Source organism: Dermacentor variabilis, chromosome 6, assembly GCF_050947875.1.
Source record: "Dermacentor variabilis isolate Ectoservices chromosome 6, ASM5094787v1, whole genome shotgun sequence".
In the NCBI taxonomy this organism is placed as follows: Eukaryota; Metazoa; Arthropoda; class Arachnida; order Ixodida; family Ixodidae; genus Dermacentor; species Dermacentor variabilis.
The window spans coordinates 176,864,625-176,880,859 of record NC_134573.1 but is presented as its reverse complement, the minus strand read 5'-3'; the positions used below and the strand labels follow the sequence as shown (position 1 = coordinate 176,880,859).

Genomic DNA, 16,235 nt, shown 5'->3' with positions numbered 1-16,235 from the left:
AGTAATATGTTTTTTTGTGTGTGTTATGCCTCTTGCCTTCCACCTCCCTCTACCTCTTTGTCTCTGTCCTGCACAACCTTCGCGCATTGTTCCTGAACAAGGTTCAAGTCCAAGTACCATCCGGAGGAATGTGGCAAGCGCAAGACAGAGCAGGTGAATGCCTTGAAGCGGCGCCTGGATGCCTTCCTCAAGCTCCATGAAGGTGGCTGGGTGGACGCCATCAGCATTGACGTGGAGAAGTCTGATCGCATTGTCAGGTTCCTTGATGCAGGTGACAGCTTCTCTTTGCCTACTTTCTATACCTTATGTAGCAGATCAGTTCACTGGAAAACCGCCAGGTGGACAAAGTTTCATGGAAAGGGAGAAATTGTCATCCACACAAAAGTACAGTTGATGACCAATAATTTGGACTCCACGAGAAACATAAATACAGTAAAACCTCGATAATTTGATGGCCACCGGACCATGGAAATTCTTCAAATTAAGCGGATTTTCAAATTAACCAAAAAGAAAAAAAAAGAAAAGAAAACAAGCAAAAACTTGCTGCAAAAAGAAAACACTTTTATTTTCCATGTCTGAGAACGATTACTTGAGGTAATCACTGATGCGGAATTGTTTGGCGTGGCAGTTCGCACAAGTGCCACGTTATCCAGCTGGCTCATAACACGTAGCATACAAAGACTCGCCACCGCTGCACTCAACGCTGCTGCGGACAATGTTCACGGAATCGATAACTGCTGCTAAAGCAGGCGCTTGACTCCAAAAATTTGGACTTGATGGATATTCCGGACTTCATAAATGCACTGTCAGGATTTCCATTGAGCTAATGCATTTTTGTGACCGATTTTTCATTTGAATTGAGGCCTCAAGGTTAGATTTACCGGACAAAATCGTACGTTCGGAACTATGCTACGTGTTCTTGCAGGCCGCCATGTTGAATTTTTCGCCGGCTTGGCTTCCAGTGGCTCACTCTATAGCCTCCAAGATTGGGAGGCGCATGCTATTCAATAGACTGTTTCTTCAGGGGCACCACCATGTTGCTATGCAGTGGGGCCATCTATGGGCAGTTGGCATGCTGGCTTGGGCGAGCGCTCCTTTTTGCATGGCAGGTATACGCTCGACGGTAGTTTCTGGCGTTTGTTTTTGCGCTCGTGCAGTCTATTTAGTATTACGTGGCGTATTTTACATGCAAAATGGTTCTGTGAGAAGTACTGAAGTGGCTTAAGCCGGCGTGGCTGGACTTTCTGCAAGCGTTGAGGCGGACGGAGCATGCAGCGCGATGTATACGCGCGTTTGATCCTACAATCAGCCTCAGAGGTCAATTCTGTATTTCTGAAAATTCCATTCACTAATGTGGCCCTATAGCAGTATTCTCCTTTTGTTCTAAGCTGTGGTTTAGGAGCAATGAAACTTCTCGACGATCGTAACAGTGTGGGTACCGTTCCGCTACGGTTGAAGTTAAGCTGTTATACTTTGACAACTGTTCAAACTGTCAGCTGCAGATTATATTGCGTGACTACTTGGTTCGGCAATACTTTGTGATGAAAAAAATATTGGCCGTAAGTACATACGACAACGGCTACTATGCAGTCTGTATAATTTCTCTAGAGCTCTTGGGTATTTTAAATATCTTGGTCCAAGTTAGCTGGGACACCCTGTATACAGTTACAAGGTTGTAGCATAGTGGCCAGGGTAACACCATCTACTGATCTTCGAGACACTTCAACCTCCTCTTCACCTCCCAACGTCCTTGTGTCCACAGCGGCACAAGATCGTACGCCACATTAACCCCCAGCGGCAGAAGCATTATCTCCATGTTCCATGGAGTTCCATGGTAATACAAATAAATTCTTTAAAGTTCTGGCATGACAAAAAAAAAAAAAGATTTTGTATTTTTCATGTATGTTATCTTGCCGACAGGGACTAGTGGTTAGTGTGCTTGTGCTGACATATAGCAAACGCAGATCGTGAAGCGGGTATCATATTACACAGATATTTTTCTTTTCCACCTGCAGCTGATATCATCTGCGTTTAGTGCTAAGGTAGAAAACTGAACCAGTTGAATGACGTTTATAGTAGAAAGTGCAAATGGAACATGGCAATTCAAAAGCTTGTCCTCTCTCCGTTTTTGTTTTGTGTGTTGTGCTTTCTGCCACAAATATACATTCAATATTGTTATATACATTCAATGTGTAATGGAGGGGCTATAACAGCTTCAGTCGACTTGCGTTAATTCGACCTTGACGGTACCGACAAATTTGATTGAATTAACTGGTGGGTAGACTTAAACGAGATCCGGAGCAAATGCCAAAAGACACCGCTCATTCATTCAGCAGTATTTGACTGATTCTAACATGCCCAGAGTCAAATGCATTCCTGCTATCTGTGTTCCGAAGTAGAAAATAAACATAGGGATATAATGCGCCCTCAATTGCTTTTCTTTTCTTTTTTTCATTTCTTTTTTCAAAGAAATTGGCCAAGGGTCTAATATATCTTGCCGAGTAGTGGCCCACTTCCTCTTTCGGACACCGTTTGCTATTTCCCGCGGAAAAGACTAAATATTTTCGCTTTAAACCTACTCCATGTGACCAGGTAAGACCAAATGACAAGGTTGTTGAGAAAAAAACCAACATGAAACATGGTGAAAAGTTCACCATGTTCTCTGTCCTTCTGGATAATCCTTGATATACAATAAAGAGCTTTCCTATTTTTTTGTTGACGTTTAGCAATGTCTGGACGCTGTGTAGGTTTGCTCTGTGATGTACTCAAAAACACATTCGGGCACATACCTTTTGAAGTAGTTATATGCAGTACACGACTCGTCTTGCTGCCAGTGAGGCAGCAAAACTCCGTCTTAGACGGAGGAAAATAGTGGTTCCCTCTCTGTTGGAAGTCCTTCTGAACATTATCCTGAAGAACGTATTTCTTGCAGTTGTGCATACGGCAGCTTGTTTTCATATTTACAGCCAGAGCGCTGGAAATCAAGTCTTTCGTGGCCAACCTCATCTTCATCGCTTTCAATGAAATCTGATATGTTAGCGGAAGCAATGTGCTCTAGCAATATCCTTTCCGCTGAGTGTGTTGTCATATCGTTAGGCTTTTGCTTCTAGAATGTTGCACTGTGTACATACAAGATCTTTGGAGAAAAAAAAGTATCAACGCATGCGGTTGGTTATTGCACGAGGAACCAGCGGAGGGGTCACTTCATGCTTTGGGACCATGCACTAATTCCACTGCTGCCAGAGCACTCTTAGGAACAAGGCAATATACTTTGTTGTAGGTACAGTCTGAAGAATTTCACACATTTGACAATTTTATAAACATCGCAGGTTATTTGAGAAAAATAGAAAATAAATTTACATGTGCTTGCCTGCATATGCTGCCACTGGTGTGACCTTGTTTGTTTTGGTGCATAATTAATGGTTCTTTAGTGAGATGGCACTACAAACAAGCAAATTGCCAGAGTGGAAGCACTGGATTTGGGGAAATAAACAAGTACACCTATCTTTTTTTATGGATCTGCCATAATGAATACATTTGTAGAATGTACACAAGGTGTACATAATATTGCAAAGGGCTAAAGTCGACTTTGCCGCAATACAGTCGTTTTATGCAGTAAAGCGTATGAATGCAGTTTCAGCTTCATATCCTTGCAGAGCACAGGCAATCTTTTGCCCAATTTTCTTAGTTAAAAAAAGGGGGGGGGTGCATTATAATCTGGTAACTACTGTAATCAAACGTTGTGAGTTACTGATATTGCTTGAAAACCTCTCCAGGCCAGGCCGAAAAAAGCCTTTTTCGACAGGAGAGGAAGTGGGTTGAACATGTTCACTAGCCTCTATTAAGCTCCACCAAGACATGCTGTCACTGTAGTGATCGCTGTTGGGGTCACCATAGTGGTCAGGCAACATGAGTGCTGAATGGTCAAGCATGAATTATGCAGTGGAGGCCACTTTAAGGATCAAAATAACAAAAGTTTGGGCCTACAGAAGTGCATGGACACGGGCCGGGAACTTCTGTCAGGATCGAATTAACCGAAAAAATCGAATTAACCGAAAAAGTCGAATTAACCAGAGTTGAATTAACGGCAGCCTACTGTATACGCTTTTGCACTGTTTACTTGCAGATGTCAAAACACCTGCTTTGTACACTGTTGCGAGCAGGTGCAGAAGGCAGCTCGTGCACCATTGCCAGTTTTTTGAGCAGGTCCTCAGGTACACTTGCAACATTCCATCGCAGATTATGGCAATGCCTAGGGAGTACTTGTTGGAGTGGTTTACAGCTGTGAGAAACTAGACTGTTGCTGCTCTGTGTGGGAGGCCTACCACAAGTTGTGTATGGCTGCTAAGCTGTTTGACGACATGATTGTGTACTGCCTTTTTCAGTGGTGATCTTGCTAGAAGGTGGCACCGAATATGATCTTCAGGCATTGGATGAGCCCATTCAGGAGGACAAGCCTTCCGAAGGGGCCTCATTTTCCTCTGCAAGGTAAGCTCAGTCACTCTGTGGTGGAAGTTCCACTTGTACCCAACAAGGCACAGTTGGCAAAGAAATGGCCTCTTATGAGAGCACACATAACGCTTGGGGAATAAGGGGTGGGGTGAAGGGAGGGGGTCCGGTGTGTTACTAGTAATATCAAGCTGCATAAGATACTTGCCTTCATTTGAGTAAACATTCTCTTCGCTACCACTAGCATCTTCCTACTATATTTAGCCACTATTGAGCCAGCCGGGGACTAACCATAACGATTTAGCTTGTTAGTTTGACACGAGCATATGAAATGCTGTGCAACTGCTTTTGATCCACTACGACTTCCATGATGTTTGTCACATGCTACTGAATCAAAACATAACTATTTACTCACCACAAGTATTCACCACAGAATCCTGTAGGTACATTCGCTGACCGATTTTCTGGACCTCGCGGGGGTCGAAAAATAATCCCAAAAATCGAACAGTCCAAGAAACTAATTCACCCCGAAAATAACATTTATTAAGCTTAGAGTGGCTTAAAAAAATATCTACTAAAGCCTTGCCTCAACTACGCTTGATGGAGATCAGATTTGATTTGTTTTGCGCAAGGGTGACGTCATCTCCAAATACAATCTACAGGAGCGTCACCACGTTGACGACCTCCGTTGGTGGATATCGCCATAGAGATCGAATTAACGAGCCACGTTACTTCGCACCACTTGGCTCTTGTGAAGGCACAGGAGGGGGCACCGATCACACAGATGCGAAGCCACACAAATACACACAAAGATGCGACAAGTCTCCGAGACGCACCTGCTCTGTGGACACACCACATGCAAAATAGCAACCCAAAAGCATTCCGAAACTTTGGGGGCGGGGGGGAAACTGATTTTGCTATAAGTTATTATGACAATAGTGCTGACCGAAAAAAAGTACTGTCCCCTGGAGCGTTTCGTCAGCAAAGGAAGAATGGGCATGGCCTCTGAGACTGGAGGATGGCGCATTCTCTCTATTAGGTTTGTTCGATTCAGAAACTGTGCATGGCGCCAAAAACGAAAAGGTGCAGGTGGTGCCAGCTATGGTGTGCCGAGCTGCACCCACTCGCTGCAAAGTTCAAGGGTGCACTGCGCCGCGGCGGCACCTTGCTTTGCACCCCATTCAGTCGAGCACGGCGTGCAGGGTGCACCGCTGCATCTTGGTAAATCGAAGGCCTAGGTACAATGTATTGTTAATAGGTTCAGAAAATGCAGAAGAACTTGGCTGAATCGAATACAGTTGAAACCGGCTATATCGAACTCGCAAAAAAACACTTATCAGTTCGATATAGAGCATAATTCGATATAAGCCTGCTAAATAATTGGATGTCATAAAAGCACATACCATTTATAAAATCACTTTATTGATTAACCTAGCTTAGTTTCGCACGAAATAGTCCTGCATTTTCTTCTGCTTTGGCAATTTCATTGCCTGCGACGCACGCACTTTTCCACATTAAGTAGTCGGAGCAGCTGAGGCCGCAACTTTCCGCATTCGCGCAGAAGCACCGGACTAGTGCGAGCGCACCAATCACTTCGGAGGATGTGGGCCAAGGACCGTCGTTGCTTTCCTCATTGTGCCCACTTTCACTTGTGCTCGGTACGATGTTGGCAATGTAGTCTTCGTTTTCGGGCTCTCCCGTGGTCGCGACACATCATTTGCGCTCACAAACTCATCCACCGTTGATTCGTCAACAGCTTCCGGAAATTCTGACAGTTCGCTCCAAACTTCGGCAACACTGGCAACGGCTTCGTCGCATTCATCAGAATTTACGGTCATCACCGAGCACGCGGAAGTCGACACGGCTGAAGCAATTTCAGATTAACAACTCGTACACGGCCGTGCGTACGGGTCGGGCGCCATGGGCACCGGGTCGCGAGTTTGTACGCTTTAGCCCTAATCTCCCCTTATTCTTCAAGATCGTGCCGAGAGTGCTCCTCGGAATCTTGTGCTCTGCGGGGACATCCGACTTCTCACCGCGTTCGACACGATTTATGATTGCAAGCTTCACGACGAAAGGCAAATTCTTCCGCTTCATCACGGCAACACTGCGGGAGAAGGCCTACAAGGCGCACACAAACACAGCGAGACAAGTTGCACTTTCGCCATCTTGCATGACGAGGGCACAAGAGCATCTGATTGGCTGTCTGAGCAAGCGCTGTGGGCGGGCCAGGATAATTTTTTGCAGCGGGGGTGCCGACGGCTCGTCCGAGGCAGCGCGGTCGGGCGCGGTCACGGTAGGGAGAGCGGTTGGATGGAGCCGCGCAGCCGGGATTTCTCCGCCACCGCGAGGGAAAGCCAACTTCCTGGGGCACTTTCCGCCGCTTGACGTTCGATATATCGGGTGTCGCTGCTATTTTTGTTCAATGTAAGCGTAATTTTTGCGATATATACTCATTGTAACTATATCGTGTCCAGAAATTGTTCGATATATAGAATAATTCGATGTAAACGGGTTCGTTATAGTCGGGTTCGACTGTAAACCTATTGAAAGTGTGTGCCTCCCAAACTTGGAGCTCTTTAAGTGGGCCACTGGACACCAAGTCAGCCGAAAATCCAACATGGCGGCCTCCAAGATCGGGTAGCGTAGCTCGGAATGAGCAATTTAGTCGGCAAAATCTAACCTTGGGGCCTAAATTCATCGAAAAGATCGGTCGCGAAAATGCATTAGCTTGTATGGAAACCCTGACGATGCATTTATGAAGTCTGGAATATCCATCAAGTCTGAATATTTAGTCCGAAAAATCTGTCAGCTACTGTATGCACCTAAAGTGACGTCATTCATTGTGAATAATGCAGAAAGATGCAGAGCGTTCCTGTACAGTTCTTGCTGTTTCTTGCTTTGCATTGATTGTGGAAGTGTACTTTCTTTTTTTCGGTTGGAAACCAGTGGTTCTTTTGCAGCAATGTGTGCTTGCTGCAATCTGGTGGTTGTCCAAGTAACCGATGCACTGCCAAATAACTCCAAATTAACAAGAGCTTGATGCCATTGAATAATGCATATGCTTGGTGGTACCACAGGCAAGTCCGAATAAGTTTTACTAATGAAGTAGGGTCAACCTAATGAAGCTTTACTACTTGGGGAACTGAAGTGCACGTGGTGCATGCATGCAAATATGGAGGACATGCTCATAACTTGATGCAACATGGTCCAGTGGCATCCATGGATGGTCCCTTGGGAGAGGCATCTTGGCCTTTACGAATAGTGCCACATGTCATCTTTATATAAGTCAATGGGTGAGGCCGACTGGCATACTGATTGAAACAAGACGGACTTGCAACATATTATTTGTGCAGAGGATGTGGGTCATATTCTGTCCTTTTGATTGAGCTTTTTTCCTAGCGTACCATTAAAACGGCAATATGTATATTAAACAAGCATTCATTTTCATGTCTCTTGGCTCATGCTTGTTGCTGTACAGCATTAATTGGTTTTTTAAACTTGCTTACTATTTTTTCAGGGACGAAAAGGAAGCGAGTGATAAGCCTGAAGTCAAGGAAGAGTCGTCTCAGGTCAGTGTTGACTATTTGGATTTTCTCTCTGTAAAATCAGGGTTGTTTCTCTATGGTGCACAAGATTTTTGGTCCTCAGATATCCCAAAACTCTGTGTATGCTTAAATTTGGCATATTAGGTTTGTGCATACATCTAGAAACTCAAAAGCACAGCAAGGATTTAATGTCGTCTTTCTTATGGGAACTTGAACTACATAACAGTCTGCATCCTAGCATTCTCTTGTGCACTGTAGTGCACATGCAAACTGATAATATTTTTAATTTAGCTGAAGCCTGGCATTAGAAAGAGAGTTCCACATACTTTTTTTTTCCAGGGTTTTGTTTGGTGTGAACTGAATATGTTTGAATAACGACCTTGCATCACTACAGGGAGGGGACGCACCATCTTCACCGACTCGCTCGGATGTGACTGCTGATGATGACAAGCGACACAAGAGGGCTGACGATGAGGAGGATGACGAGGATGCCAAGTCAGATTCTAAGCAGTCAGGTGGCGGCCGCAAACGCAGCTACAGCTCCAGCAGCCAAAGCAGTTCCAGCTCAGACTCTGACTCGGATGACAGCGACAGTAAGTCGCAGCTCCATTCCAAGTTTAATATCTTTTGGATTGATTTTATTGTTGCAATCTTAGTGTAACAGTAAAACTAACAGTAAAACAGGTATCTGTTTTAGTTTTGTTGCTCTTACCTTCATTGTTGTGTATTTATGTAAGCATTTGTACAAAGGTTGCTTGCTTTACTGTATACTGAAAAGCTATGAACTGTTAGTTTACCTTCCTTTCTTTTTATCTTTATTTATTTCGTGTTCTTCGTTTATTATCTTTGTCTCTTTCTGTTCATATTTGTTACAAAAAACATGTTTTTGCTCCACATTGTTATCTGTTCCGCCCCCCTCATGCAGTACTCCTTCTGGAGCCTGTGAGGTACAGTAAACTCTCAGTTGTACGAACGTCGGTTTATCGAATATTTCAGAATAACGAACTTTTTAAATATCCCCGGCAGTTATAGATTCTACGCAAAAATGTTTCACTTAACCGAATTTCGGAACAGTCAATATTTCAGTTGAACGAACTTGCTCAGAGGACCAAGGCTTATTTTTGTCATCAGCTGGAGGTCGATAGCAATACTTTGTTTGAAGACTATGCACAGTGTGACAGTGCACTGATTACCTGTGCTGGACAGACGGATCTGGAGATTGTTTCCAGTGTTCGTCCTGAAGAAGAAGAGTGCGACGAAGAAGAGGCAACTGCCGAGCCAGTTTCAAGCCCTATAACTCTAGCTGAGGTTGTAGCGTACATTGGAAAGTTGAGAGACTTTGTGTCTCAACAGCAAGCTGTGCCAGAAGAAGTGTACAAAAACACGGACTCTTTGGACAGTTTTGTTACTTCCTGTGCTTTAAAAGTTCAAGTGCAGAAGAAGATTACAGATTTTTTTCTAAGTGAGAAAGGCAGCATTATAACTGTTATGAACCTTGTACTTGTTGATATCTACAAATTCCATTTCACACATTTCTAACACTATGGATGCCATGTCTTTTGCTCCGTGAATTGTACTTCAAACTTTTGACTCTGTATGCCATGCCTTATGTTGGTCTAGTGAATATTCAGTTTAGTGAACTTTCCGTTAAGTGAACTACAGTCGCCAATCATTTATTCGGACCTCACGGGGACTGCGGAAATGTCCGAATAAACAGGTGTCCGAAAAAGCAGATTAAGAAAAAAAATGAAATCCTTTATTTCCACGCACTTATTCGGGCTCGGCAGTAGGCTTGAAGAAATCGTGAGTGCGCCGTTGCACGCTGTTCTGTTTACGCGCAATCAGATAAGCCTGAATCTCGGAGAGGGTCGTACGGTCACTATAGGCGGCTGAAAGCACAGTCACTGCTTGTGCACGCTCCGCATGCGACAGCAGCGTAGCACATGGTGCGTCATCTTCCGACTCGGAGTCATCGTCCGGCGGTGCAGCAGAAACCTGACGAATGATCTCGCCGTCGTCGAGTTCTGTGCATGTCAGTACAGCAGTGTCAGCACCTGTGAAACTGTCAAATGAGACGGTGTCCCGAATCGCAATGCAGCCACTGCGCAGGTCTCGGCAGAACATTTTCCGCGTCAGTAGGGAGCACATCGGAAGGCGACAAATTCTAGGCCTCCTGGCACCCGCTTGCCGGCATTTCCCAGCGCAGTCTGCGCGGGCACTGTCGGCGCCATTAGACACTTGATGCGATGTTTCCGTACGCCGCGTTGGTTCACCGAAACCTCGACACAGTACACAAAGCAAACACCACCGTGCCGACACCAGTTGCACAAACGAAAAACGTGGCCTGCTCGCAGCGTCGTGCGCGAAACAAACAAATCAGCTGCTGGATTGTCTTGACATGGCTTACTAAGCTGAAACCGGAACTGCTGTACGGCCACTCTATTGAACCAGGCAGAAACGATGATGATGAGCGGGGATTTCCAGTAGCGCCACTTCGTGGGGCAGCAAGGAGGCTCCGTTCAAAACAAAAATGGCGTTCAGCAAGTCTAACTATGCGCCGTTCAGGGTCGGTGCATGATGCCCTCGACCGAGTTGGCTCAAGGAGTGTCCGAAAAATCAGACGAGAGGTTGCAAGGTGTCCGAACTTTCGGCAGTTGTTGTACATTATAGTCTATGGGGAGAATGGCGGTGCCGCGAAGCTGACCGAATAATCGGGCATGTCTGAATTTTCGGAGTCCGGAAAATCGGTCGGCGACTGTATTTCCTTCGGTCCCTTGAAGTTCACTCAAGTGAGAGTTCACTGTATATGAAACAAATAAATAAGTAAACCTTGTTAATTCAAATTGCACTGGACAGGAAAAAATTTCAAATTAAATGAACCTTGCAATTATCAAGGGTATCAAGAAAACAGTAAACACATGCTTTCTACTGAATGAATCAGCAGATCCTGTTTTTATGTTGTACAAAAGTAGTGCGGAAACTGCAGTTCTCTTCATCTTGTGACAGATTAGCGCTCGCAGCGGCAATAGCCTCACAACTGCCTTCGCAATGCGGCTGCGGCACTTATCTACATGCCTTTTGCGACCACGCTCACTTGCTGGTTATTTTTCACCAATGAGCTGGTCGCTAACAGACGTCTGGATATCATGATCTAGCCGGCGCTTTTCATCCTTGACAGCTTTCACTAAGTACGTCCAAATCAATGAGAGTTTGATTCCATTAAATAATGCATATGTCTGCCGTAACCTGAGGGCACGTTGTTACGATCTGCCAGCGAGGGTAATGACCTTCTAGCCTCTCCTGCACCACTGCTATGAAACGCTTCGTGAAGCTAACAATGCTTCCCCCTCGGACAGATGTGTGGCAACAGCAAAGTGAGACACGTTTGGTGGATTGAGTATTGTTTGTTGGTTCACTGTCGCCGTCACGGACAATGGGAGCAAGAAACTCCTAGAACAAAGTGTCCTGCATCACGGACTCCGGAATATGCCACGGTCGTTTGACAAACGCTCCAGCTAACTGTTGGGTCATCCCAGGAACCAAGACCCGCCAGCTTGAATGAAGCATGACAATCGCTCTCTATCTACGAAGCTACCCTCCTTTCTGTGGGTTAAGTAAAAAATATGCGGGAGTGATTGTGTGAACCCTCGCCCTCAGCAGGGGTACATCGACGACTTTGGACACTCCGATTTTACGAAGGTTGGGCGGCAGATTTCCCTGGTCTAGGGATCTAGGGAGGACAGAGGGGAGTTAAAGTAGACTCTTTCAGCTCCTCAGGGTGTTTCACTTCAGTCATGCCAGCCTGACGAGATTTAACATTCTCCACTTTTCAAGTAGATATTGTAAATAAAGCCAGTACTCCTGATTGTCGATGAGAATACGTTCCTCCCTTGAACAACATCCTTAGTGCAAACGAGTCAGACGACGGCACGGGCCAGCTACGCCTTTTGACATGCCCAACCCAACTCTTACAGCATCCAAATTAATGAGGTTTCGCAGTTTCAACACTGATGTGCAAGCTGACATCCTTTGTTGAGGTGGTGCACAGTTGACAAAATGAATGCTGGTGCTTTAGTCCAGTCACTGAAACCTTTCTGCCTAGACCAGTCAACCATTCTTGCATTGTGCAGTTGATTTTCAGTGTTTCATATGTTCATAAAAAACTAAGTTATCAAGGTTACAACTGTCATTGAGACAACTGTCACTCCAGTTCCACGTAGTGACCTATCATGTGAGTCCTCTACTTCCACTGTAGTAGAACTCGTTTCAGTCAAGGGCATAGTAGTGTGGGCTGCTGCGCCATGAATTGAAAATCCAATTGCACCCTCCATACTTCCATCGTTCTCAGATGTACCAGTGTTTAAAGTCGTGTTTTCCTGGCCAACTGTGCCTTGAACTCCAGAATCAAGATGTGGTAGATTTGACACTCATGATGCTTCATTCTGATTTTGTGAATATGGAGCCCACACTTTGTCTGCAACTCTTTGCTGCACGCATGACACCTGTGTGTGCCTTGGTGGCCCCTAGGACCCATTGTGGCATCAACATTGCGTCGGCAGCCCGTGCCGGCAGCACCCGCAGCTGCTTCCAAAATAAGCCAAGTGATCTTTGAAATGTATCAAATCTAAAGCAAGGTTGCCTTTAGTGTTGCACTGAAACTCCAGAGTTTGGGTAAACAATCCTCCAAAGAGAGACAGTGGCAGGGGGTACCACATGCAGGTACTGGTAGGACTTCAACCCCCATTCACCTCAAGGTAATTCAAAGACCTCCATGACAATGCGGGATTGGAGTTAAGACAATCGTCATGCAGTTTGTGTTTGGATACTTGTATTGCGTTCATGGGGCATTATCTCTCAAGGAGTTGTCTTTATGTTGCTGGAACACAGGGAACCTTGTCAGGTGTTGGTACAGTCGCTGACCGTTTATTTGGACCTCACCTGTGGAAATGTCCGAATAAACAGGCGTCCGAAAAAGTAGATTAAGAAGAAGAAAAAAGAAATCCTTTATTTCCACGCACTTATTCGGGCTTGGCAGTAGGCTTGAAGAAATCGTGAATGCGTCGTTGGACGCTGTTCCGTTTACGCGCAGTCAGATAAGCCTGAATCTCGGAGAGGGTCGTGCGGTCACTATAGGCGGCTGAAAGCACAGTCACTGCTCGTACACGCTCTGCATGCGACGGCAGCATAGCACATGGTGCGTCATCTTCCTACTCGAAGTCATTGTCCGGCGGCGCAACAGAAACCTGACGAATGATTTCGCAGTCGTCGAGTTCTGTGCATGTCAGTACAGCACTATCTCGCACTATCTCCACCTGCGAAACTGTCAAATGAGACGGTGTTCAGAATCGCAAAGCAGCCACTGCGCAGGCCTCGGCAGAACATTTTCGGCGTCAGTAGGGAGCTCATCGGAAGGCGACAAATCCTAGGCCTCCCAGCACCCACATTGCCTGCCGGCATTCCCCAGTGCAGTCTGCGCGGGCACTGTCGGCGCCATTAGACATTCGACGCGATGTTTCCGTATGCCGCGTTGCATCACCGCAACCTCGACACAGCACACAAAGCAAACATCGCCACGCCGTCACGCCGACACCAGTCGCACAAACAAAAAACCTGGCCTACTCGCAGCGTCGTGCACGAAGAAAGAAACAAATCAGCTGCTGGATTGTCTTGACATGGCTTACTAAGCTGAAATCGGAACTGCTGTAGCTATGAACCAGGCAGGAATGATGATGATGAGTGGGGATTTGCAGTTCGTGTGGCACTGACTTATACCACTAGTCCGGTGTTCTCATGCGCAGCGTGCAAAATCTTGTGCTGAAACGAGACAAACGCAGCAGCTTGTGCACGAGACCGTCAGTGGAAGTGCGCTTCGCAGCAAAAAAAGTGAGAGAAAAAAGAAATGAAGGCAAGGTTCATGACGTATGCGTCATGCGATCCTTGAGCTCCAGTATGGGAGAATGCAGGGAAGGAATTTCACTTGCAGAGGCTAGACGGGGACAAGTGGAAAGAGTGTCTATGTTGGCGGTGACGTTCGCCTCCTGAAATCATGGGTTCGCAGCTCTGAAATATTTATCTTGCCTATTAGTGAACTAATTTGAAAAATTATTGCCATAGAACACTACCTAGAGGGCATGTAACAACTTCCAGCGTATAACCAAAATTTGCCATGTGGTCTGGTGAGGAACCCTTTAATGTTTTTGCTGTCAGTGCAAAAACATGACAGCATATATATACAGTAAAAGCTTGTGAATTCGAACTTACAGTTAATTCGAACTGATGGCCTGGTCCTGGCACAGCCCTGTGTATTTCAATAGAATGAAACTCCTGATCATTCGAACATGTCGGTATCCACAACACTTAATTCGAACTGGGAGCCCCTGGTTTGCAGCCCCCGATTTACATGTTTAGTGCCATCTCTGTGTCTGAGAGTGCTATTTCGTGGCCGCGGTGAACAGCTGTTTTCACGCTGCATGCACGTTCTCTTGTCTTACATGTGCCCATGCCATTCGAGTAGCACGCGCGCACAATGCTGTGACAGCTATGCTTCTGCAGGAGACAAAGCACTGCAGTCGTCAAGCTCAGCTGTAGCTTGTGTTGGTCGTCGTAGTCCTGCTTTTGTTTGTGCTGCGGTGGGTAGCCAGGTGGTAGCAGACGTCGCAGGGCTCACATGTGCCGAACACGGCTGACAGCGGTGATGAGTCCAACAAAGGCAACGAGTCAGTGCCACCCCCAAGTGCATGCGAAGCAGCGTCAGTGCTGGATGTTGCAGCAAGTTATTTCTCAGCAGATGAAAATTCGGTCACTGCGCTCGAGCTCTTGGGCAAGCTGCAAGCGATTCTCGTGAAGTCAAGATGGAAGAAACACAAGCAAATGCATATTACCGATTACGTTTAATTTTGATTGCGTTAACCCGGCCCTGTAAATAAACAAATGTGTTTTGGAGCATAAATAGCGGCATATATTTCTACATTAAGGCTTGCTGCTTGTTTCTGGCATATAACTGACAGATCAATTAATTTCATTCGCTGTTCGAGCCCCATGAACTTAATTTACGAAATCACCGGCCACAAACGTGTAGTAGCACTTAATTTGCGATAACAAGTCCACAGGTCGCTTCTTTGGGTTCTGGCCGCGCAGCATGGCGCAATGGCCGTTCAATCTAGTGCCCGCCCGCTAAATTGAACTCCGCTTAATTCGAACAATTTTATGGTCCCCTTCAAGTTCGAATTAATGAGCTTTTACTGTACTAGTACATATTTTTTTACATTTCATTTCTTCATTTCTTTGGTTTTTTTGCTCATGCAACTGATTTTTCTGTACATGAAATGCTGCCAGACTCACCTTTGCTCGTGAGAGCTCATTCGCTCTTGCTTCCATTGAACTTCAGTAAGTTTACAGCCAGTTACTTTGAGGGACGTTTTCACTGCCTGGCCAGCTGCCAACACCTCAGCAACACCTGCAGGAGGAAGGAGTGGTGGCATAAGAAACAGGTCAGAATAGAACAAAGTATAATAGGGAAAGCTTAATTTTTCTCTGATAAGATATCATGGTAGGTCAAAAATACATTTGCATTGGCGCACCCCTGTCAGACTGACTGGACCACCTGGTTCAGGTCCGGGGACGTAGACCAACAGCTTAAACTGGTGGACTGGACGGAGAAGGCCAAGCGGGTCCAGGGCCTTACTTGAGCCCGATCCCTCAGCTCTTCCCCCTCCCCCCTTTCAATAATGTTTACCACCGACTCCATTCATAAAAAATGGCCAACTTAACCCTGGCTGATGTGTCCCCAACCAACCTGTACCACCCTAGGCAGCCTTTTGAAGAGTTATACCAGAGCAGCTAGCAGAGTTTCAAATACAGCATTTCTAATAAAACATAGTGCTTTAAAAGTCTGTGGTAGGTGCTTAGGGAATCCTGATTTTGCTCTTAAATCCTGCAATTCAATACAGAAAAAAAGAGATGTCCTTGCCTATTGCACATGTATTACAGAAAATCTACCTGACAATGGCAGCCAAATGTCTTATAAGACTTGAACTGGCGGCTGGGGCAGTTTACATACACAGTTGAAGAAGCAGGAGGGGTGAAGGTCAACGGAAGCTTGTCTGGATGGATCTGTTGCCCAGATGGTTTACTTGTAGACCACAGGAGGCGGAGGGGAGGGACACATCTAAAAGAGAAGGACAAGCATCACATGGGTGTTCACGCACCAACTTGCCCTGCTGAGTAGAATTGCAAAGC

The 16,235-nt window shown here is 45.8% G+C and overlaps 1 protein-coding gene across 5 annotated transcripts in view; it reads left to right on the top strand.

Annotated features, from left to right (window-relative positions):
- The window catches only part of Ars2 (arsenic resistance protein 2), a 90,422-nt gene that overhangs the window by 37,113 nt on the left and 37,074 nt on the right, over nt 1-16,235 (top strand). For all 5 annotated transcript variants that reach the window (XM_075696927.1, XM_075696926.1, XM_075696924.1 and 2 more), the window contains 4 exons: nt 102-271; nt 4,386-4,488; nt 7,970-8,021; nt 8,392-8,590. In XM_075696927.1, the coding sequence (XP_075553042.1) occupies nt 102-271; nt 4,386-4,488; nt 7,970-8,021; nt 8,392-8,590 (524 nt within the window). The remainder of the gene's footprint in view (nt 1-101; nt 272-4,385; nt 4,489-7,969; nt 8,022-8,391; nt 8,591-16,235) is intronic.